The sequence below is a fragment of the Terrapene carolina genome, unplaced genomic scaffold (genome assembly GCF_002925995.2).
Source record: "Terrapene carolina triunguis isolate 2854851 unplaced genomic scaffold, T_m_triunguis-2.0 Scaffold66, whole genome shotgun sequence".
NCBI lineage: Eukaryota > Metazoa > Chordata > Testudines > Emydidae > Terrapene > Terrapene triunguis.
In genome coordinates this window covers 26,737,912-26,761,572 of record NW_020664417.1, presented here as the reverse complement: position 1 = coordinate 26,761,572, position 23,661 = coordinate 26,737,912, and the positions used below count along the sequence as shown (strand labels likewise).

At 38.8% G+C, this 23,661-nt stretch overlaps 1 protein-coding gene across 1 annotated transcript; it reads right to left on the bottom strand.

Moving 5' to 3' along the window:
* Nucleotides 1–242: 242 nt before the first annotated feature.
* Nucleotides 243–23,401, bottom strand: TMEM144 (transmembrane protein 144). Its single transcript, XM_024211552.3, is given in 13 exon segments — nucleotides 243–1,492; nucleotides 3,468–3,521; nucleotides 6,108–6,205; nucleotides 8,451–8,570; nucleotides 10,221–10,339; nucleotides 11,801–11,877; nucleotides 13,015–13,096; nucleotides 15,551–15,631; nucleotides 16,152–16,251; nucleotides 17,675–17,797; nucleotides 19,196–19,366; nucleotides 19,369–19,396; nucleotides 23,230–23,401. Coding segments are annotated over 13 exon segments (1,266 nt in total). The 5' UTR covers nucleotides 23,359–23,401; the 3' UTR covers nucleotides 243–1,408.
* Nucleotides 23,402–23,661: the final 260 nt, after the last annotated feature.

Below are 23,661 nucleotides of genomic sequence, written 5' to 3'. Positions count from 1 at the left end.
TTCCTGGTTCGAATTATCGCGTCCACACCAGACGCGATAAATCGAACCCGGAAGTTCGATTGCCAGCCGTCGAACTACCGCGGTAGTGTAGACAAGCCCTTAGAGTGGGCAACTCCCACCTTTTCATGTTCTCTGTATGTATATATATCTCCTCACTATATGTTCCATTCTATGCAGCCGATGAAGTGGGCTGTAGCCCACGAAAGCTTATACTCAAATAAATGTTAGTCTCTAAGGTGCCACAAGTACTCCTTTTCTTTTTGCAGATACAGACTAACACGGCTGCTACTCTGAAATCACTCTATTTTGAAATTGTACATGCAAATCGAGTCATAATACAATCACATGCAATTTGCACTCTAGCAAAACCTGTTTGACAACATATAAATTACCATGAATTTTTAGTATAACCAATTACAAAATGTTACTGTGACAGCCACAGCTTTGATATGGAATGTGCTGCATGAAAAAGTCTGACTATTCAGAAAATGCACAATACTTGGTGCCTGTCAACAAATGTTTAACTGTATATGTAATTTGGCAACAAACTTACATTTCTTACACTGAAGGTATTGCTCCAGTTCCAGAATAAATTGTTTGCATAGTTCCTCACAATTCTACTTCAACTGAGTAGATTTTAGAAAATATTTCAAGAATGATGCCCAAGGTACTAATATTTGCATAATTTAAATGGAACTGTAAACTACTTCTTTCAGTTAAACAAAACAAGATCATCAATAAACATTGTTGACTATTTCAACAACAAAAAGCTTTTACATTCAAAACTATAAAGTGAATAGCAGATACATTTTTTATGTAAACTGACACGTTAACAGACAACGTCTTAACAATACAAAACAACCCCCCTCCCCAACAAACCTTGTTTCAGTGATGCTATGGTTACTTTGTTGACAGATTGTTTTGCATATCAGCCCTAATACACCAGAACACACAATATATTAAAACAAGTGTACTGCCTTGCAAAGTAAAATATTAAGACCCAGAATTAACATTCCCTTTATCCTCCAACCTGCAAAGATGAATTAAAACTTATCCTGATTCAATGATAGTTTATAGACCAATGCACTAAAACAGAACATTATAAAAATTATTTGAAACCCTTTGAAGGCCAGTTTTTGTTCCTACAATCATCCAGAAAGACAACACTGGCATCTTCCAATATATTTAAAAATATATATATTCCACGCTATCTTTTACTTGTTTCAGGACTGAAACAAATTCTGCTGAATTTTCTCAGTTGGCATAAAAAAAACGAGAATTATGAATATTCGCCAGTCTCTTGTCAGAGTGAAGATCTATTAATCAGCTCAGAAAATGTCAGAGATTGCAGTCTTCTTAGAGTGTTTTTATTAACCAGTAGCACCATCTGCTGGTCCAAGCAATCCCTTCAAATTTTAGAAAACGCTGTGGAGAGTGACCCAGCCAAAATGACGCAAAATGCTACGGAGAGTAACAGGTAGTTTTTCAATCCCTATATAGTCAAAGAAAGAGAAGAAAAATGTAATATCGCTTGTTTATAAAGCAGCATTTAAAAAAAAGAGGGGGGAGTTAAATGAAGGTGAAGTTGGGTTGTTTACAGTAGATTTCATGAATAAGTGAGTTTTCTGAAATGGCATTTATCAGAAACAAATTTTAAGTGAAGACTCATAGAAAGTGAATCCCAAATTCATATAACATTAGTGCTTATAACAGAAGAGTTACTGTCTTCCAGTCAGGGAACCAAACATGATTGATGTGTCCATTCTAACCCAGCCAAACATTGCTTAAATAACGCCTATGAAGTTAATGGGAGTCTTTCCGTTGACTTCAAAGGGAACTGGCCTGGGTTCATAAAGATTGTTCACAAAGCAGCTCACTGTTAGTAATCTACACAGCCATATATGTTTTTATATGGGAATTAGTCACAAAAACTATTCAGCAAATAACTTTGAATATTTTTGAGAAATTTCATTCTACTCAAGGACAATTCTCAAACAGCAAAAGAGGCAAAATTAGTTGAATAGATTCTTACACATTAAGTGGGCAACTTGAGTTCTAATCCTGGTTTGGACACTGACTTGCTGTGTGATGTTGGGTCCGCCAACCTCCCTGAGCCTCACTTTTCTCATATATATATATATATATATATATATCTCAGACAATGATATTTACCAACTTTTCTTAAAGTTAAGCATGTGCTTATGGGTATATGCACATGGCAATACAAGGCCTGTGGCATGGTCGTGGCTGGCCCAGGTTAGCGGACTTGGGTTCACAGGGCTCAAAAATTGCAGTGTAGATGTTCGGGCTTGGTCTGGAGCCTGGGCTCTGAAACCCTGCAAGGGGGTGGCTTTCAAAGCCTCGCTGCTAGCCCAAGCAATTTTTAGCCTCACCACCTGAGCCCTGTGAGTCTGGGTCAACTGATTTTGGGCTGCAGGTTTTTATTGCAGTGTGGATGTACCTGTAAGCACATGCTTAAGTATGTGAGTACCTGTAGTCCTATTGAAGTCAATGACATTTTCATGTACTTGCATGATCTTATGTGCCAGTACCTTTAAGGATCTGGGCCTTAGGCCCTTTTTCAGCAAAAGCACTTAACTCTCATTGATTTTAATGGGAATTAGGTGCATAATCCCTCATATGCGTCTATGTGCCAATCCACTAGACAATGTGACTCATGGGACAGTGGCACCACCAGCTCTAGAAGTTTATTCAAATTTCACAAGGGTGACTTTTAAAATGAAAATGGCTTTTCAATCCCCCCCCCCCCCCGCAAAAAAAAAAAAATCAAAGCTCTTCAGTTTTATGTAAATTTCAAAAACTAAAAGCAAGCAACTGTTCAACTGGGGGGGAGGGGAAACTTATGACAAATATTTCATCCAGCTCTAATTATAGTGGTAGAATTAAGTAATCTCTCTAAACATCAGAGACTAATTTTAGCAGTATTCCCCTTTTAATCTTTCAAAATGTAGAACTTTTAAAGTATATAATTTTAAAAATTACAGCCAAGTATATTGTCTACTCATGAGACTTCCAAAATCATCTTTCAGACATCCAAAAATAGTACTCCATTAATCTAAAACATGTTATAGTACGTTGGTCCATGTCAATCTAAAACATGTTTAATATCCAAAAGGCTTTTTGTTATATTCTTAACTAATCCATTTGTTCTTGGGCTCTTGCCTCCTGATCCTGCTAAAAGTCCTTCATGCTATCTCACTGCTTTTTATACAGATATGGAATTCAAGTTTTAATTCTTCTAAAGTGAATGAAAGCTCCTCACAGTCACATCAAACTTTTTCTTAGCAAAAATACTCTGGCATGACAACGGTCCTATTGCTCCATCTTGTGACAGGTGCAGAAGTCTCATGGTGACAGCATTGTACCATGTATCCTCAAGTCTCAGGTTTCACATGCAATTCTTGAAGTCAGATACAGGTAAAAAGTTAGGACACCGTTGGACTTACCTTTATTTCTTTAAATACCAGGACTCCCCACATAGCAGCTACAAAGCCAGGGCCCTAAAGAACAAAGTTAGCTTTGTTAATATATATAGCATTTCTTAAAAATGGGCAGTTTTCTCAATACTTAATTCAGACCTTTTCTTCCTGTGTAATGCAACTGTAAATGCTCATAAACAAAACAAACATTGTTGTAAAGATTTCAAAGGAAAGGTCAGTAAATCCTGCAGGAGGAAGAAAAGGGGGAGGAAATCTGAGGAGACGGTATGATCTGGACCTAAATTAGACTGCAGAGACTGAATCTTGAACCTGCCACTATATTCATTCTTGATATTCTCCAACTAGTAAATCTCACCTCAGATTTTCATTTGCAGTCCAGGTTGGAGGACTCAGGCTTCTGCACACGATCTTAGCAGTTAGCATGGTTCTTCCTAATACTTACTTCATTATTACAACTAACTAGTTGAACAAAGGTTTCAGAAACAACAACGAGTCTGGTGGCACCTTAAAGACTAACAGATTTATTTGTATATGTTACATCTGAAGAAGTGAGGTTTTTACCCATGAAAGCTTAAGCCCAAATAAATCTGTTAGTCTTTAAGGTGCCACCAGACTCCTTGTTGTTTTTGTAGATACAGACTAACACGACTACCCCCTGATACTTGACACCATGAAAGGTTTCAGAGTGGTAGCCGTATTAGTCTGTATCAGCAAAAACAATGAGGAGTCCTTGTGGCACCTTAGAGACTAACACATTTATTTGGGCATAAACTTTTGTGGGCTAGAACCCACTTCATCGGAAGCATGAAGTGAAAAATACAGGAGCAGGTATGATTCTATGATTCTCTAGGCAAAAGAATAAATGGACACAAATCTGACATCAGGAGTCATAACATTCAAATACCAGTAGGAGAACACTTCAATTTCTCTGGTCACTCAATAACAGACCTAAAAGTGGCAATTCTTCAACAAAAATACTTAAAAAACAGACTCCAACATGAAGCTGCAGAACTGGAATTAATTTGCAAACTGGATACCATCAGATTAGGCCTGAATAAAGACTGGGAGTGGTTGGGTCATTACAAAACCTAAACTTAATTTCCCCAATACTAATTTCTCCCTACTGTTACTCACACCTTCTTGTCAACTGTCTGTAATGGGTCACTCTTTTACCACTTCAAAAGTTATTTTTCCTCCCTTGGTATCCTGCTGTTAATTGATTTATCTTGTTAGACTGACCTCACACTTGGTAAAGCAACCCCCATCCTTTCATATATTTATACCTGCTCCTGTATTTTTCACTTCATGCATCCAATGAAGTGGGTTTGAGCCCATGAAAGCTTATGCCCAAATAAATGTGTTAGTCTCTAAGGTGCCACAAGGACTCCTCGTTGTTTTTTTTAGTTGAACAAAGTTTGCCTTAAACACTTGTCGTGAAAGTGAAAGACTAAAAATACACTCTCTTTTATTTAGCAATAATCTGGATAATCCACAAGGGGTCAGGCCAGGTGGACAGGTCATAAAACTACCATTTATCAATGACGTTATACTACAGTTTTCCTAGCTGACAGCAAACTTAGTGATAATGAAGAGCACCTGGAAATACCATTCTTTTCCCAGTGAAAGCTATTATGACTTCCAATGCCTGAAGGAAAGAATTATTAAATACACACCAAGAAATCACCATACTATGAACAGAAAGATGTCACTTAAAATACACAGCAATGAATGAGTTCTCATGTTACACTTAATACATGCAAGGTGAATAAAGGGGGAAAAAGTGTCAATAACAAGTGTAGGACAGTGAGCTGTCTGGAAACCCAGACGTCAACCCCTCTAAAATGGAGTAGAGAGGCTGATTCAAACTAAAAGAAGTGCATCTCATCCGAAGCTAAAATCATGATTGACACCACAAGACTACAGTTTCTCTATACAAAAAGAAACCTACATTAACAGCATAAGCTCATTTGCTGCATCATCTCTTACACTGACACAGAGTACCTGGCAAAGTGGCCCTTTATCTAGTGGAGGATAAAACTTACCCAGCTACAAAAGACTAGCTGCTCATATGTACTGTATCATATATGTAAATAAAATAGGCAAAATTGGTCAATTGCTGCTCATCTCAGTTACACAAATAGTACCATTAATCTTTTTAACAAAGAGCATGTTTTAGGTATTGAAAACACACAAAAGGATTAGTATCTGAATTCATAACTTTATGCAAAATAAATACTAAAGACAGAAAATATCACAAATTGTGAGGAATACAGTGAAAAGTGTAACTGCCAAGAAGAAATCATGTAACTGACTGATCAGTGTCTCCTCCTCCGCCCCCTGTGCCTCATCTACAGAGGATGAGGGTCTATTACAGAGACTGACTCTCTTACTTAAAAAATTACTACTGCTTTTAGCTCTGGAGGCCACTAGTTCAACCCTTGATGCCTCCCAAGATGGTTGTTGTCATAATTATACGTTCCTAAAAGCCAAAGGCAAGGGGGGAGACACAGAACTAGGGGTCCTAAGAAAAGTTTACAGACTGGCTGTACAGCTCAAAGTTGCAAATTATACCCCAAAAGGGAAAAGAAAACCCTCATTTTAAATAATAATGACACAATGAACAACGTTTTTAAAAAAGGTACTCACAGCAGTAATTATTGGAAAGCTGACCACCGCACTGAGGTAGTGATTAGCTATGAACCAGCAACAATTGGCTATTGCCCAAAGTACACCAGCAACAAATCCTAGAAACAACAAATTCCAATCAGAAAACTATCTACAACAAAATATAGGCCACCTACAGCAGGCAGTGAAAGACATCACAATTTACTGCATACAAATGTAAAACAGAATCTGAATAGTATGTTGACGATTGATTATCTAAATCTAACCTTACAGGATAAAATCATCCTTTTCAAGAGAAATGGCCATGGAATGGTAACTCCACAGGGAGTGTTTGTGGGTGAGCAGTTAGGTGGTGTCACAATTCAGGGAAACTGCATCTGTATTTCCCCTCAGTAGTACAGCAAGGGCACCCATTGTCAGGCTTCCAGCTTCCCAACCATTGCTCTTGGATGGATCTGTGTGTGTGTCTCTCTCTCTTCTTACTGGGGAATTTCCAGGCGGCACAGTTCCCTGCCTACACTCTATTATTCCCAGCACAGACAGGCTGCCCCAGGACACCTGCTTCTTTCTCTTCAGAGATGGGTAACAGGTGTAATTGTTACAGTTACAGGGTACCACACAGTACTTTCTATGCACGCTTACTTTGTTCTTAAGGTAAAAAGCATTACAGAGAAAACATATTAAAAACAATAAAAACCCACACACATGCTAATAAGTTTACCAATGCTAACATGGATTCTGGAGAGAGCAGTTCTTCAATCTGCCTCCCAAGGGGATTCCTTGTGGTTATAAGTTCAGCTCAGAGCAAATACCCAGGAGTCCTGTCCATTTGCTGGATCAGAAAGAAGGCCCTGAGTCAGTTTAAAACCAGGCTATCAATCAAAAACCTTTTTCCTGCCTGTTGGTTCCTTCAAAGGGTTGATAATGGAGAAAGTATATTAGCATCCCCCTCCCTACTAGAGAAGGTACATACAATAACATATACAGAATCACATTTTTAATATAACATACCCCAAAGGTATTAAACCTAATTCAAAAAGGTTTAACTTTATTTATTTAAGTTTATCTTAATTCCATAAGATATGTTCAGGATATTAGAGGATATTGTCAGTCTGTCACAGCTAGCCCAGTCCTGGGTGGAGATATGGCTTGATCTCATTGTGCAGATTTTCTAAGATCAACAGTAGGATTTGACTGAAACAGTCAGGACTGATGTAAATGTATTTAGAATATTTTTCATAATACAATGTTTGCATTTAATATTGATCGTGACATTTGGTATCTTAAATGTTTCTGTTACTCCACATAAAGACAAAATATGAATTACAATATGTGCCTTAATGTTACTAGCAAAAGTAAATATTGATAGGGTGGGCTGGAAAGAGAAGAACTTCTGCTGAAATCAAAAGAATCATTCTTTCAGACTCTAGTCTTTGTCCCAGGCAGATTTAATTATTATACTTTTGTTCACATAGGGGGTGGGGAGAGGTTCTCTGCCTGAATTTCTGTAAGTGTTCTTTGCTGTAAGTGTTAAGAGAACAAAATATTTTTTTCTAAATGGTAATAACATAGTAAAATAATGCATTATTACCAAAGTGAAAGAGCACACATATGGAGTAATTAATTGCTTTACTATTATACTGCTGTTTAGGAAATTGGGTTTTGCATTCATATGTGGGTCTGGGAAATGTTTAACCTGGATTTTTATTTGTTCATTTTGCTTTGTTCAATGGGTGTTATTCATAGCATTAAATTAGAAAAAATAATCAGTTAATCACTGATCATTTACTATCAGGACAAGAGTTTGAGGTCAAAGTGTCTTTTGGTTTAAGATTATTTAAACTATATGGGTGTCACAAAAATCCTGCTTAGATATTGAGGTCTGGAAAAATAAAGGTAATCCAAATATGCTCACCACTACTGAATTTACAACTTCTATTGATTCAATTTCTGTTTATTTTTCTTACATTTGCAGTGACACTGCTTCACCATCTGGCCTTTTGCAAAGAGAATATATTTTTTTCTCCTCACTCCTTCCCCACAGAAGTACTAAAATTTTCAAAGGTTAGTACAATATGTAGGTCTCTGTTATAATTTTCTGGGCAATGTGTTCTTAGTTCTGGCAAAGTGTCAATTTCAGAACATCTTTAACATGCAACATCACATTTCAAATTGGACCACAATTTTTCATTGTCTCCCAACCTTTTCACATGTGCTCTTTCAAAAGATACCAAAAGTCAAGAGAACGTACTTCCAAGATTAACTATAATCCCAAGAGTATGATTTGGAATAATTATAGTAGTACAGTTGAAATTATTACAGGAAGTAACTTAAATTAATACCTATTTTATTGAATAGTCATACCTGGTATTATGGCTTCAGGGTAAACTTTAGGTTTATTTTTCATGACTGCACAGTAGATCAAAAAATATATGGTACTTGTGAGAAAGATTCCACTAAAGTGTGCAAAGACATAGTCTAAATCTGAAACAGAAATGGCACAGAGGTAAAGATATAAACTATATATAAACACAGTAACTATAAATATTTTTACTAAACTTATTCTATGCTGTTTCATACATAGTGTGCATAAATCCAAAAATGCACAAGGCACTACTACTAACAACTTGAAGTTTCGTCATCTTCCATCCATTTTAAATAAAACAAAAATAAGAAAAACAAAGGAAGGGAGCTTGTTGCATTATCCATGTGACACAACCATGACTGCAAATATTACTATAGATGGAGTTGCTCAATCATGCAAGTTAAATTATGTAAGGGACTTCCACTGCATTGACTATGCCATAAAATCATATAAACTTAGGATTAGAAGGGACCTCAAGAGTGTGGATCACAGTAGAGCCTAAAAGTGGGATCTGGGGGCCGAAACCTCACACTTAAGCACCAAGGTTTTTGACTCAAGAAGAAAAGGAATCCCTTGTTTTTGTTCTAATGCTGCACTCCTGAGCTTGTTGCACTATCTTCTAGGTCGGTGGGGGACAAACTATGGCCCACGGGCCACATCCGGCCCGCAGGACGCTTCCATCTGGTCCCCGAGCTCCTGCCAGAGAGTGGGGTCAGGACAGGCTTGGGAGGAGCCAGCCCAACTCCCCGGCAGTGCGGTGATGAAGAATGCAGGAGCCAAGTGGCTTGTTGTCCACCTGCCTAATTAGAGACTTTGGTTCATTATTACTGCAGCACTGTGAGGAGGAAAATTTATGAAGGCTCCACTCCGACAAGAAATTGCAAGAGAATGACAGTGGTACAATACACTTGCATGAATTGTTGGAAGATAGAGGAGAAGCAGATAGGGCTGCAAAGTAGGGAGTAGTTAACCCTGGGGAAGGATGGCTTGAAATGCTCCTTACAACTCCGTTAGTAGGCACTAAATCAGTCCCTCTCTCCTGCTTGGGCTGGGCTCATGCCCTCAACCTACTCACTTCTGATGCTGTGCTGGCCAGGCTGGAGGAGCATGGAATAGTAAGCCCTTGTATTCTCTCACACCCACCCCAGGTGGAATTAATGCCACTGGAAGCCTGCAACCGAGAGAGAAAACTGAGCTTCTTTTGTTTGGCTGCAGCTGAATGCATTTCCACTCTTAAAGCAGGGGGTCTCTATATTTTCCCATAATTTATAATTACCCCCATTAAGTATGGGGACAATTAATATAAACATCATATAAATATATTTTCTGCACAGTAAAAGCAGAGCATGAGCTGAAAAATGGATGAAGAAACCAAACATTTATATTATTAGGCTCCTTACGTATTTGGAATATTGCCTACCAATGCAGCAGTGAAAATCTATATGGCCTCACAAGAAAAATAAGTAGAAAATGTGACAAAATTTCAAAATGCTTCAAAGAAAAAACATTTTGTTGTGAATGAAATTGTGCCTAAACATCAGTGAAGTTTGGCATTCACTGGGCCTAATCGGCCATTCGAGTGATTGCATCCAGTTTGCACAGTTGTAAGTGACTACAAACGGGGCAAGGTAGTGGAGAATCATGTGCACCGACTCCTGTGTCACCACAGAACACCAGGAGGCATGGCAAAAATCACCAAATCTATTTACAAAATTAATAGGATATACAGTAGTTATAAGGTGAAATAAAAATGGCTCATTGGCCTTTACCAAATTGACTTGCTCCTGTGTATACCGTTCCCTTTCTTCTACCATGGTCCTTGATGTAGAGCACTGGCACAAAGCTGGAACCATAGAATATTCCAGCTACTACTGCTAGGGTACAGCCTCTTAAAAAAAAAAAAAAAGAGAGAGAGAGAGAGAGAAAGAAAGAAATAAAGAAATAAAGGAAGCCTTTATTAATCAGTAGACTAGATAATATACTTAAGACATAACAGGTCTAGAATGATACTATGTAAAACATTCTGCACATGCAAATTGCTAGTAATGATATAGAAATTACACCTTCTGTCACATTATTTTTATATTACAGTAGTGCCTAGAGGCCCTATCCAGGGCCCCACTGAGCTAGATGCTGTACATGCATGTAACAAAGAGACAGCCCCTGCCCTAAAGAGTGTACAATCAAGGTTAATGACAAGACACAACAATGAACTTTACTAAGATATGGTGGTAGCTATGAACATTTAGAACCACTATACAGGGTGACCCACTAAAGAGCATAAAAGAAGCAGGTAAAAGTCTCAAGAGTCATAGACTTTAAGGTCAGAAGGGACCATCATGATCATCTAATCTGACCTCCTGCACATTGCAGGCCACAGAACCTCACCCACCCACTCCTGAAATAGACCCCTACCCTCTGGCTGAGTTACTGAAGTCCTCAAATCATGGTTTAAAGACTTCAAGCTACAGAGAATTCACCATTTACACTGGTTCAAACCTGCGAGCGATCCTTGCCGCATGCTACAGAGGAAGGTGAAAAACCCCCAGGGTCTCTTGCCAATCTGATCCGGGGGAAAATTCCTTCCCAATCCAAAATATGGCGGTCAGTTAGACCCTGAGCATGTGGACAAGACCTACCAGAAAGATACCTGGGAAAGAATTCTCGGTAGTAACTCAGAGCCCTCCCCATATAGTGTCCTGTCTCCAGCCGTTGGGGATTTTTGCTATTGCCAGTCACTGATGGGCCACATGCCATCGTAGGCAGTCTCATTATTCCATCCCCTCCATAAACTTATCAAACTCAGTCTTGAAGCCAGTTAGGTTTTTCACCTCCACTGCTTCCCATGGAAGGCTGTTCCAGAACTTCACTCCTCTGATGGTTAGAAACCTTTGCCCAATTTCAAGCCTAAACTAAGTCTGTGTCAAGAGAAAATAAACACAGTCCTGCACTCAAACTGACCACAGCATCCTGTGTTTCTGTAATCTCTACATATGATGGCATAAACACACATTGGGGCAATTGAAAAGTCACTGAAAATCTATTTTAAGTAATCTCCACAAGACAGTATAGATAATTTGTAATTGTAATTAATATTGCGGCCAGTAAGAGACAGCACATTGAAGAATTAGAAGAACAAACACTGTTATCCAGTTAAAATGTACCTAAGTAGTTTTGCAGTTATACCTCTTCATTATAGTACTAACATTTATAAAAATTATCATTCGTTACAGTGTGACAATGTGCTTCATACAGTACAGAACACAGAAGTTCCTTTACTATTTTGTAGCAACTTCAAGAAACCCAGGTCAACTAGCCAGAATGAAGAAAAGAAATGGTAACTACTTACATTACTCTTTTTCGTACTGGAGAAAGACTGTCTACCCAGGAAGCATCAGAATAGGTATTTTCAGAATTGTTGACTGACTGTTGACAACAGTTACAATTTTAGTGTCAAATGTTTTGGAAACATCCAAAAAAAAGTGCATGTTTTAAAACAGAACAGTCACACATCGGGGAAAAAAATCTGAAAGAAAGTCAGGAGACATGGGTTTACAGATAGGCCCAAGCCAAAAAGATTGGCTCAGGATTTCAAATGCTTCAGGGTGTCTGACTCTGGGGCTTAACTCAACACATTGTAGAGAGAGAATCCAAGTACAAATTTGGATTTCAAAACATGTTTTCCCTTAAATTTGGTGAGTGCTACAATCCAGAGATTTTGTTTATTCTCTGTTTCCAGTGTTGTTGTTGACTGTGCGTGTCCTTTGCCATCACTAGTATCATTTCATATCCATAACTATTTCTGCTTATTTTTGCCTTCCCGTGCACACACTGAATCTATAATACAAGCAGATTCTATGCCACTCTCTGCTTCCTTTGCTCCACCCACAAATCCCCTGCTGAAGATTCCCTTGATAAGGAGGGATCCCAGAGGGCATAGTTGGCTCCTATACCTCCCACCCTGTAGTCCCCAGTTCATGCAGCATAGTGAGGGGGAGATTGACTGAAGTGTGCTGCTGTGCTCCAGTTATCCTTGCCTGGTTCATGCTCCCTAAGGGACAATAGCCATCTGGCACCAGTCTCAGATCTCTAACCTGTGCCAAGGGCAGGGTCAAGAAACAGGGAGTCATAATTACCTGCCTGCTAGCTTCCCCACTCTGCTGTGCAGCAGGGAATCTGGCTGCCAAGACACATTGTTTGCTTCCTTTTATCTAATGTTCTACTTTTACAGCTCAGTTTTAGTTCCAAAAGCTGTAATTAAAATTATTTCCCCTTTCTGACATGTGGGGATAGTCTCAATCATTTATTAAACCTGTGTGGTAATGGAAAAGGATTTGTGAACCTATACAACATGCCAAGCCAGTAACAACCAGACTGTTGCGAAAAGCTGTTTCTGTTGCTAAATGCTATTGATCTTACAAGACCCATAAATTGAAGTTCATATAAATAGGCATCTCCATTTGACCATGCATGTTGACAAATCTGGGTAACATCAAGTAATTGCTTTTCTTTTTATGCTGATGCACATTTTCAGTGAAGTAAAACAATAGTCAGAGTACTTACCCTCTCTCTCAGTAATGGGGTGGCTTCTAACAAAGTTGAAGAACTTTGAACTTCACTTTTTACAAAAAGAAATATGATAGTGCTGTGAAGAGAAAAGTACATTAACATGTACCAAACATGAGTTCATGACAACATAACATTTAATACCCCAGAGCAAAAACAAAGTAGTTGAAGGCATAATCCTCATTTTCATTTTGTTCCTTATTTTTCATCCTTTGTTTGACAATGTCATACTTTAGTATATCTTGAAATGAACTCTTAGCTATCTTGATTAATCTTATTAATTAATTTAGACACAAGTATATAATCTGATCAAATCTACTTTTAAAAATGTAGTACAGTCCTTATAGTTACCTCTTGTCATATTAATAGGATGTAAATGTCACTGTTCTGATATATCATCGCATTATTTTTCTAAAGACAGTTGTCATAGCCCAGTACTGCATTTTCAAACTATAGCAGATGTACACTGGGATATCCTAAGGGAAATTCTATATACACCCTCCATGAGGTGGGAGTGAGGGGTAAGGAGAGGAGAAAATGAATGAGACCTTCTTTCCAAAAAGCAAAAGCATACTACATTTACCAGAATTAGTGTTTCGAGAAGGTAACTAAACTGTTCACAATAAGGATGTTTTTAACACACCTTTACATTTACAGCTTCTGTGCAGCAGACTTAACAGCTTACTGCACTTCATTTGGCCTAGGACATAAACTGAGAATAGAAATTCTAGGTCCATTTTCTCAAGCAGCACTCTGATTTGTTTTGTTTTTTATAGTCTTGCATGTTTTTCAGTAAAATTCAACTGAAAATGTTAGGCCCCTGCTCAGAAGCCTAGTTCTGTGATTGGTAGGAGTAAGATTTAAACAGGAGTAATTACCAACATATTTAACTTTCAAATTTGATCAGGTAAATATGTGCAATCAGGATTGGCAGGGTTTGTTTTTTAATGCCAAGGAATGGCGCGCGTCCCCATCATGCATGGTTCTTCCCCCTCCTGAGAGGATAGGAAGGAATATTGGGAAGGGGGGGATGTCAGTCTCCTCCATGAAGACCAGGAAAAAACACATTGTTCCCCCTCCAGGCCTATGAAGCTTAGATGAAATGCTTAAACTGTGAGTTCCATCCTCTCTAAGGACATGGCTACACTTGCAGATGTAAAGCGCTTTGACAGCCTTTGTAGAGAGCAGTAGGGAAAGCGCAGCAATCTGTCCACACTGAGAACTGCAAGCGCACTGGCGTGGCCACATTAGCAGCTCTTACAACAGCAACAGAGAGCAGTGCATTGTGGTGGCTATCCCAGCATGCAAGTGGCTGCAACGTGCTTTTCAAATGGGGGGGTGGGGTGGAGTGTGACAGGGAGTGTGTTGTGTGTATGTGGGGGGAGAGAGAGTGGGTTTTTGGGGGGCTGAGAGCATGTCAGCATGCTGTCTTGTAAGTTCACACAGCAGCAGACCCACCCCTTCCCCCCGCCTCTCTCTCTCTCTCTCTCTCTCTCACACACAGCATTCCACAGTAATGGTTGCTTTGTCTCGGAGCAGATAAGCATGCCAGATGTCAGAAACGGAGCTTTCAAAGGGCATATCCGCATTCCTGCAGTTACAAAACAATGACAAGAGTGGCCACTTGACTTAAGGGGATTATGGGACGTTTCCGGAGGCTGATCAGAGTGCAGTAATACAACACCTCATTCACACTGATGCCCAGGCATTTCAGCCAGTGCACACCAAGCATTAATTTTCTTGCCGAGGTGGAGTACCAGGAGCGCTCTAGCCCTGGAGTCAGAGTGCTCTATGTGCCTTGCCAGTGTGGACGGGTAGTGAGCTACGGTGCCCGGGGCTGCTTTAATGCGCTCTAACTTGCAAGTGTAGCCAAGCCCTAAGTGTCTGGAAAGTGTCTTGCATAGAATAGCTGCTCCCATATATAAATAAAGAATTGGACGCCTTGTAGGGGCTCCTGGAGGATGCCATGGTTGGGGAATTCTGGCAGTATGGCTTCAGAGCTTTGCTGTTGGGGATTGCAGAGCCTCTGGGAGAAAGAGATGGTGTGCATGGCCCTGGATTCAGCTGAATCTATGGAGTCTGCCAGGTTTGAGGAATGGTTTTGTGGCCTAGTCTATGGAAAGGGGCAAAGAAGAAGCAAACTCCACCTCTGTGAAGGATTGATGAGAGACAAATTCCACCAGGAGATCATAGCTTTTTCCAGGGAAGGCTTTTCCCAACAATTTTCAAAGTGAAACATTTGAGTAATTTAACTATGACAATCAATCAATCTACATTTGCGATGGTATTTAACATGTTCATTGGCATAAAAATGTGCTTCTCCATTTATGAAGACCTATTTTGCCATTGAATTGGAATTAACATTTGTCTAATTCTGAAAATATTTCTCTGTCTCACTGGATAGGACAACTTAATAAGTTTTAAATGAACTGCATTTGCAAAATTCATTCAACTAACAGACATCCTCTCCTATTAAATCAATACCTCAGTAATTAAATCAAAGAAGTTGTTTATTATTAGGAAGAATATTTACCTTAACACTGAAAGTCCAGCTCCGATATAATTTAAGATGGGTTTTGATACTTCTTCTGGGTCAATTCCAAACCAGCCGAACCTGGAATATTTAACCACAATTTTATTTGATTCCATTTATATGTATTAAATTTTAAATTAGAGTCCAGCCTTGGAAATCCTTACTAATGCAAGTAGTCCCACTGAAGTCCAGATTATCAGGACTGGGCTCATGCTTAGTGAAGTTTTGCCAAAAGGCATGTTTATGTAAATGTCCAGGCTAAAAGAAATTAATTTAACCATGTATAACTATGATGATAAAGAAAACAATGAAAATGAAAACAGCATTTGACTTGGACATGAAAAATATGATTTTAATTAATCAGATGAGTGAGCATTTAGGGTCTTTTGCAAAGAAGATCCAATAAACATTTTCTTCTTATTGAGAATCTCACAAATAAGGGAGCAGAATAGATTACAATTAAGCTGAATATTTCATGGGGAGAAAAAAATCTTTTCTATTTCATATATCTTTTGCATTCATGTTGAGTGTTTTCATTTGAGTTGTTAATGAAGAAATGACAGCATTCACATTGTGTAGTTTAAAGCTTAAATGCAGTTACCTTGAGCTTGCCCAGCCAGTTAGCAAATTAAAAGAAGCCCAGATTAAGAGTCCAAGACCTAAACCAATGGTTTTAACAATGGGGACAACTGTAATGTTACCTGCAATATAGAAAAACACAAAAGCAAAATTATTTTATTGCCAAAATATTTTGGTTTTAAAATTGAGCGCTCATATTTGTACTTTGAATTTCAATATGGTTTATAAGATCAGATCCTTTGAACAACATCAGTCAATATGCAGTACATGATGTTGTTGTTAAATATTTAACAAATGCACACACACAAACACACTTTCTTCAATTCATCATCCACAATTTTGAAAGCTATTCTTGGTGTGAATTTGGTGCTTACAAAAGGAAGGTGCTGAAGGCATTGTGTGTAAAGTCTTCAATGCACCCCAACCCTACAAGAATGCCTGGTACTCTGGTCCTAAATCTCTCTCTCAAGAAGAAAATGCCATTTATGTCTAACCGTGCAATAATCATGTTTTAGGAATAGGAAGAGACCAGTATTCTTGAGTTTTTATATTTTCCCATATACTTACTAAACTAAAAATTTCTGTATTCTGCAAAGAGTTTCCCTGTCATTAAAGTGGGTTAAGTTGGTTCTACTCTGCATTTTCACAGACTCAAGTTTGAATTCAAAGTACTGGGTGCTACGTGAAATGTCACCAACTAGGTTTTAATTCACATAACCTGGGGTGTTTTTGCTTCCACCAATGGCATGAAGACACATCAAGACAATTCAGAGATATTTCTGTCCCTAAGGAGAAGAATCTGTCTGTCTTATGCAGTGATGGTTCCTATTAAAGAGCCCTGCACTGGACTACAGCTAAGACTGTCTAGTCATTTCATGCTTTTTTTTTTTTTTTGGATGTTTCTTTAAAGTTTAATTTATATCAATCCAATATGAGGACAAAATTAGGAAATACACAGTTAAGGTGACCAGATGTCCCCATTTTATAGGGACAGTCCCGATATTTGGGGCTTTTTCTTATATAAGCTCCTATTACTCCCCCACCCTCTGTCCCGATTTTTCACACTTGTTATCTGGTCACCCTATCACAATGCTTATCACCCAGCAGCTCCCACTGGCTTCAGTGGGAGCTGCTGGCTGCTCAGCACTCTTGAAAATCAGGCCACTTATTTAGAAGCTTAACTTTGGGCTTTTGAAAAACTTGGGCCAATAGGTTTCTTATAGCTATTTAAAATGTAAGCATTCAGCCATACGGCTAAAGTAACTTTAGCATCTTCTGTTTCTTCAGCCCTTCTAAAACATGGATATTATTTGGTACCTGTATTACTTTAGGTTTTTAAATAAGGCTGGTGAAGACCACTATCAATGCTAAAATTGTAAAATATCATGTTCACAGTAATACATACAATAATGGCAGAGATCCAACAGTGTAGTAAATAACAAAGATCCATTTAGTATATCAAATATTTCAATGTTATCATCTCTGCCTCCTCTGAGGAATTAGCTTTATTGTGTCTCTGAAGAAGTAGGATCTGTTCCCCATTACCTGTAGCCCATACACTACCCCCAACCATAGCAAGAGGCCAAAACCTAGGGCTATTCTGAATAAGGTTCACCACCAATGATACTATCCATATTGCAGCACAGAGAATCCACTGGAAGAACATTCCTGGAGGGGAAAACAGACAAATAAATGAATATGTAACCATCAATAGTTTTTAAAAAAGAAGATTTCTTTCAAGTACTGTATGTGTGAGCCTGTTGTTTCTTGTTCATATAATATATATCTCAGATGAAATTATACAGATACAATTGAAATCTGGTCACATATTTTAGAGAACTATCCCTTATGAAGTTTATGTAGCCACGTTACAATATTTTTAAAAGGTTATATTTTGGGGCAAGATGTTAGCAGTCAACCAGTCATTTATTTCTGGGTTCTCACATTCTCCGTACACTTGCTAACTACACTTGCTTGAACAGAATTAATACAGCCCAGATCCTCAGGTGCATATGAGCTCTGCTTAGCTCTTGAAGACGATGGACTTGAGTTACTCTCCCTCCCTTCCACTCCCAACCATGAACATGTTAGAACAGCCTAGAAATTACTCTAACTTGCACTGTGTGGGACAGTCCTGGAACTGTTCCAGTAACAAAGGATGGCCAGATTGCTGTACACTCTGGCCAAACTTCCTCTCACTCCCAGCAGATCCTGTACTTAAAGGGGCCAGGAGTGGGTGAAATATTTGCTGGCTTTATGCCCCTCCTCCCACAGGACTTCCCTTACACAAGGGAAATCCTTGGCTGAATATTTAAGCCAGCTTTTTTGTCCCCTTTGCAGTGCTGGATTAGCACAAAAAGAGGAGAAAACAGAGGCTAGGATCCATCCTCTAATGCAGATATGGTTACAGAAAAGTAATTTGGGATAAGCCTTTTTTGATCACGGGATTCTGGTAACCAATGAATAATAATATGTCTTCACATATACCTAGATACAACATGACCCCGTATAAAGCAAGTGAAGTGCTGTGGCAAAATCATAAATCATAAGGGGTTGTTTTGTGTTATCAGATTGCCAAGACAGAAGTACTCAAGTTTCTACTTTTGATTGCTTTTAATGTTATCTACAATAACGTGACTCAAGGGATGGAGATATTTAATAGATCACCAGCTATAAAGGGTAAATAATACACACTTCAGTGTGTATTTGAGAATCTGCAAACTGCGGGGGACTGAAAGGCACTTCACTTTTTGCTTTTCCATCTTGCAGCATCTTGTAGTATACTCTCTCTCTCCTAAGTGGATGGCAAGACATAAGAAGGGCTTAAAGTTTTTCCACTTCCTTGAGTTTTTATTATTGCTTTTACAAAACTAATTGTTGTGAGGAAAAAATGCTGTACTTCTTCCACCTCTCTCTATAGCTTAAGGCTGTGCTGGGTCTAATGCTGATATAGCTGGGACGTTTCAGTAACCAGCAGATTCCATATTCTCACTGAAAGTGTGTAAAACTTAAACACTGTTCTTACAAGTGGTAAAACTATTAAAAAAACAAAACCAGATTGTTTACCATCACCAGTATCAAATTTCTTAACAGGTACAAAGTTTGTCCCAAATAAAAAGACAGCTATTGCAGAAGAGGTAAAGCCGATAGTGAGATCTGTTCCATTGCTGTTGACGGAACTGTTATTTGCTGTCCAGCTGTTCATTTCTGTTCTGAAAATGCTTCTTGTTGTGGTGCTGTTTTAATGAAGATCCTTTCAGACAGCTTCTGGAAACAGAGACCAGAATTAAATAAATATATGTAATTGGATCATAGCAGTCCTAATGGGGTATGATTTTTAGTAATGTGGGGGTTTAAAAGGTCCTGCTTTCTACTTCCCAAAAGCTGAAAACAATTGTAAGGAATAATGTAGCCTAATGAGCTACCACCATAAAATTTAGATAAGGAAGAAACTAAAGGAATACACATTAAATATCTCATCTCAAAAGCAACTTCAAGCAGAAGAGCATATGGAGATATAAAACATGAGTAGTTAGAGAACAGACACAGCCATAATACAGAATTATGAATACTCAAATGTATCCAGCTTAAGGGAAGGCCTGTGCTTCTTTATGGACAGGTGCTAATATTGGAATGTTGGAATGATCCTAGCTCCAGAATGTTGCTATGGGAGACTGCCTGGAACCAAGCAGGCTGATGTCTTTTGGGTTCGCATGACAGCAAGTATTAGGCAATTCAATGCAATCATCTTCCTCTGGTGGAGGAAGTCTTGGCAGTGAGACTCTAGTCATACCACATTGCCTAGAAACCAGAATGGAGGGGAAGGTGGGCAGCAGGGCCGGCTCCAGGCACCAGCTTAACAAGCAGGTGCTTGGGGCGGCCAAGGGAGAGGGGCGGCATGTGCGGCAATTCGGGGGCGGCAGGTCCCTCACTCCCTCTAGGAGCGAAGGACCTGCCGCCGAACTGCCGCCGCTTCCCTTCAAAGGGGGAAAACAGTGTGTGCTCTTTTGAACTTCACTATGGTGTATAAAGGAGCCCTGAAATGTTGCTTTTATTATGCCAGAGGAAAAATGTGTGTGTGGGAAACAAGAGAGTTCTGCTTGTTTCTGACATTTAAAATTGTTATATTGTGTGCCCTGGAAGACTATGTATGACTTGAGAAGTATTTGCACTACACCACAAGTACAAAAGAAAGTGAAACCTCTGATTAACTGCAAGGGGAAGTTATTTTTATTCAGACTGTTTAAAACTCCCTGTTTTCCTTAAAATCCATTTGCCTAAAGCACTTAGGAGACCAGCTCATTTTAAGATTGAACACTCTTACTTCAGTTAAGGTTTGAAAAAGTTTCCAATAGTCATCCAAAGAGTCTTCCAACAACAATTACAGGAACAAAAAAGAGACTCCAATTTTGATATATACAAATTCCACGTAATTTTATGTACTTTCTTTCTTACAAAATATTTGTTGCAATGCTCTTTTTTCTAATAAATCCTGAGCTATCAACCTAACTCACATGAGCAACTTCACAATAGGTGCATCCAGGAACCAAATTCACCTGGCAAGAGGCTCTAATTCCAAAATCGGATCTTACTATGTCTCCCTCACATCTGATCCAACCAGCGTTTAAATGAGAACTAGCTAGCTGTGGCTCAATCAAGACAAGGACAACGTAATGTTGCTAGGCTGGGGGCAGCAGCCAGAAGCATTGGCAAAACTCATATTGGCATTTCTCACAGCAGGAATGTGACCTCCATTTAGAAAACAGGAACACAACTTGAAGTTGATATTGGATCCTTGGTTGATTTGCTCCCTCCCTTTAGTCGGCTGCAGCCCAGGTGCGTTAACCTCCCAAACACACTGCAAAGCTCATCTTTTCTCTCTTGATTGAGGCAGGTGTGAGTTGACAGGGATATATTTACAGGCAGCCCTTTGTTTATGATTATATTGATTTCTAATTTATGAGATGGACACCCAGAGCTATTCATGAGCACCTACAGAGATATTTGGGAAAAAAAAATCAGAGGAAGAAATACATAAAGAATACTAGTTCTACAGAAATATGGATACAAGCTGTAAATTCGGTTTTCAAACACCCAAACATTCAAGGGTGCTTGGATCCGGATTTCAGTTCAGATCCAATTTCTGATTCTATTTTTAACTACTTAAAAAAAATGCCTCTTGCCCTTGAGATGACATCCCATAGCATTTAGGTTAGCCATATATGTGTTTTATTTATATATTATATACCAGCTCCTGGGTCTAGCCTCTGTTTGCTTGGAACAGCTCAGGAGAAGGATTGCAAAAGTGGATATAAACCACCTTCGTTCTTCCAGATGTTGGGACAACAGCAGCACTGCAGTGCAGACAGCTGCTACAGTCTCTGTAGCAGTCTTCTTTTACTCTTCAGAAGAAGGGGAAATCTGGGATGTCCAGTTGAACCTGCTTTAAGCCTGCTTTGTATTGCCAGTAGCAAGGCTGATGATCTGACAGCATTGGCAAGATCCTCAGCTGGTATAAATTAGCACAGGCCCATTGATGTCAGTGGAGTTTTGCTGATTTATACAAGCTGAAAATCGGGCCCTATATTTTCATTATATTTCCTTAGAAAATAGCCCACAGTTGAGTTAATTTTCAGGCCAGGTATAAAGAAAAGGACAGGTTATGATTATCGTTTATATAGCACTTGGCTATGCTTTTTGTAGACAAGTATGAAGACAAGGATCCTACCCCAAAGAACTTTCATCTCAAGATGGATGAAGGATGCTGTTAAGACTTCAGAGAAATTGTGGCTTGCTCTGGAGTATGGAGCTTTGTTAATAAAACAGGTATTTGTAGAGACCACATGCCATATTGACAGTTCATTCCCTCTGTAATCTCTTCATTGAAGAGGGTATTTTCACTGTGATTATCATAGAATCCTTTCACATCAAAGAAGTATTACAATGAAACTTAAATGTGAGTCTGAGATTTGATTACTTGCTAAGGAAAGGTCTCTTATGCTTTCCTTTCTAAATTAAATGTTTTTGAAAGATGATTGTTCAGACTAAGTTGTCAAAAAGTTGTACTTAAATTACATAGAAAAAATAGTTGTTTGCTGTGTTGTTGTAGCTGTCTTGGTCCCAAAATATTTGAGAGACGAGGTAGGTTGGCCCAGTAAAAGACAATGCCTCACTTACTTTTTTCTCTCATAGAAAAAATATGCAGTTCAATTCACCAAGGGCCAGATTTTACCTCCCTTACTCATGCTGAGTAGTACCTTATTCCATGATGTCAAGAGAACTACACTCAGAGTAAAGGACTTCCCAACTAGAATACAGATGGCAGAATCTGGCCAGAAATAAGTAATCTCAAATACAATCACAAATGAAACAACAGCACATGTAATTTATTTTTTCACATATTCATCTACAAATATTGTGCAGCTCTTCAAAAATGTAACTCAAGTGTTAACTGAGAACTCAAACTCTTTGTTATCCTTTCCCCCTTTCAAACAAAAGCAGCATGGATGATAGTCCATTTAATAATTACAATTTTAATGGATTTGTTTCCACAGTCAGCGTTCTTGTACAGAGGACCTAGGGTGAAATTGTGTCTTGTTGGAAGTGGGCTCAGCTCTTGAGACTTCAGTGTAGCCTCGCTCATTTACATCAGCAGATATTTCACCCCTTTCATCTCATTCACTCCAGAAGCATTAACTAGGTGAATTACCATACTCAAAGGAGTATTAACATACCCACAGAAGCATTATAGGTACAGTACATCCTCTCCTTTGGGCTTTCATTCACTTCATTCATTGCCTTTACATGGTTATATCATTAAAATTATTGAAATTATTTAAAATTGTTTAATTTAAATGGCAGGAGCTTACTTTGATTTTAATGAAGTGATAATAGGGGTTTACCTATTTACTCTATCAATCCAACTGCTGCATTTAGTTTCATTTCTCTCTGCCCATTTTATTTTTGAAATTAACATCTCCTTTACTTTGTGCTTTATAAATGTTTCCCCCCTTACTATTCTACTTTTACTAGTGTATCTCTTTGCTCACATTACAAAATCCTAGGCACACAAATGGGTTTTCCTTAGTGACTTTACTTACAATTGTTTCTTTGCAGTTCCGACTTCCTGCACTGACTTGCTCTGCAGAAACTGCCGGTGCCCAGCTCCAGTTCCTGCTCCTCCTCATGTGATCAAGGCTCCCACCCACCCGTCCTTCTCTTTCATTCATTTATTATTTTTTGGGCACATTTGATACTGAAGGGAACTTGACATACTATATGTGTGTGGAGGGGAAGGGATAACTCCCAAACTGCAAATAAAGCAGAAGAGCCTTCTGATTCTGACCTCTACTCCACCTTCTTCCCTTTTGTGGCTCCGCTGTATCAGCAGCTACTTCATGTCATGTGCTTGGGTCTGATCACGAGTCCAGGGCACTGACAGGAGCAGGAGGAGGAGCAAGGGCTGCAGTAGCTAAGGCAGTTTGGGTGCAGTGTTTGAAAAGTGCAGGCTTAATTTAACTCTATGTTTTTTG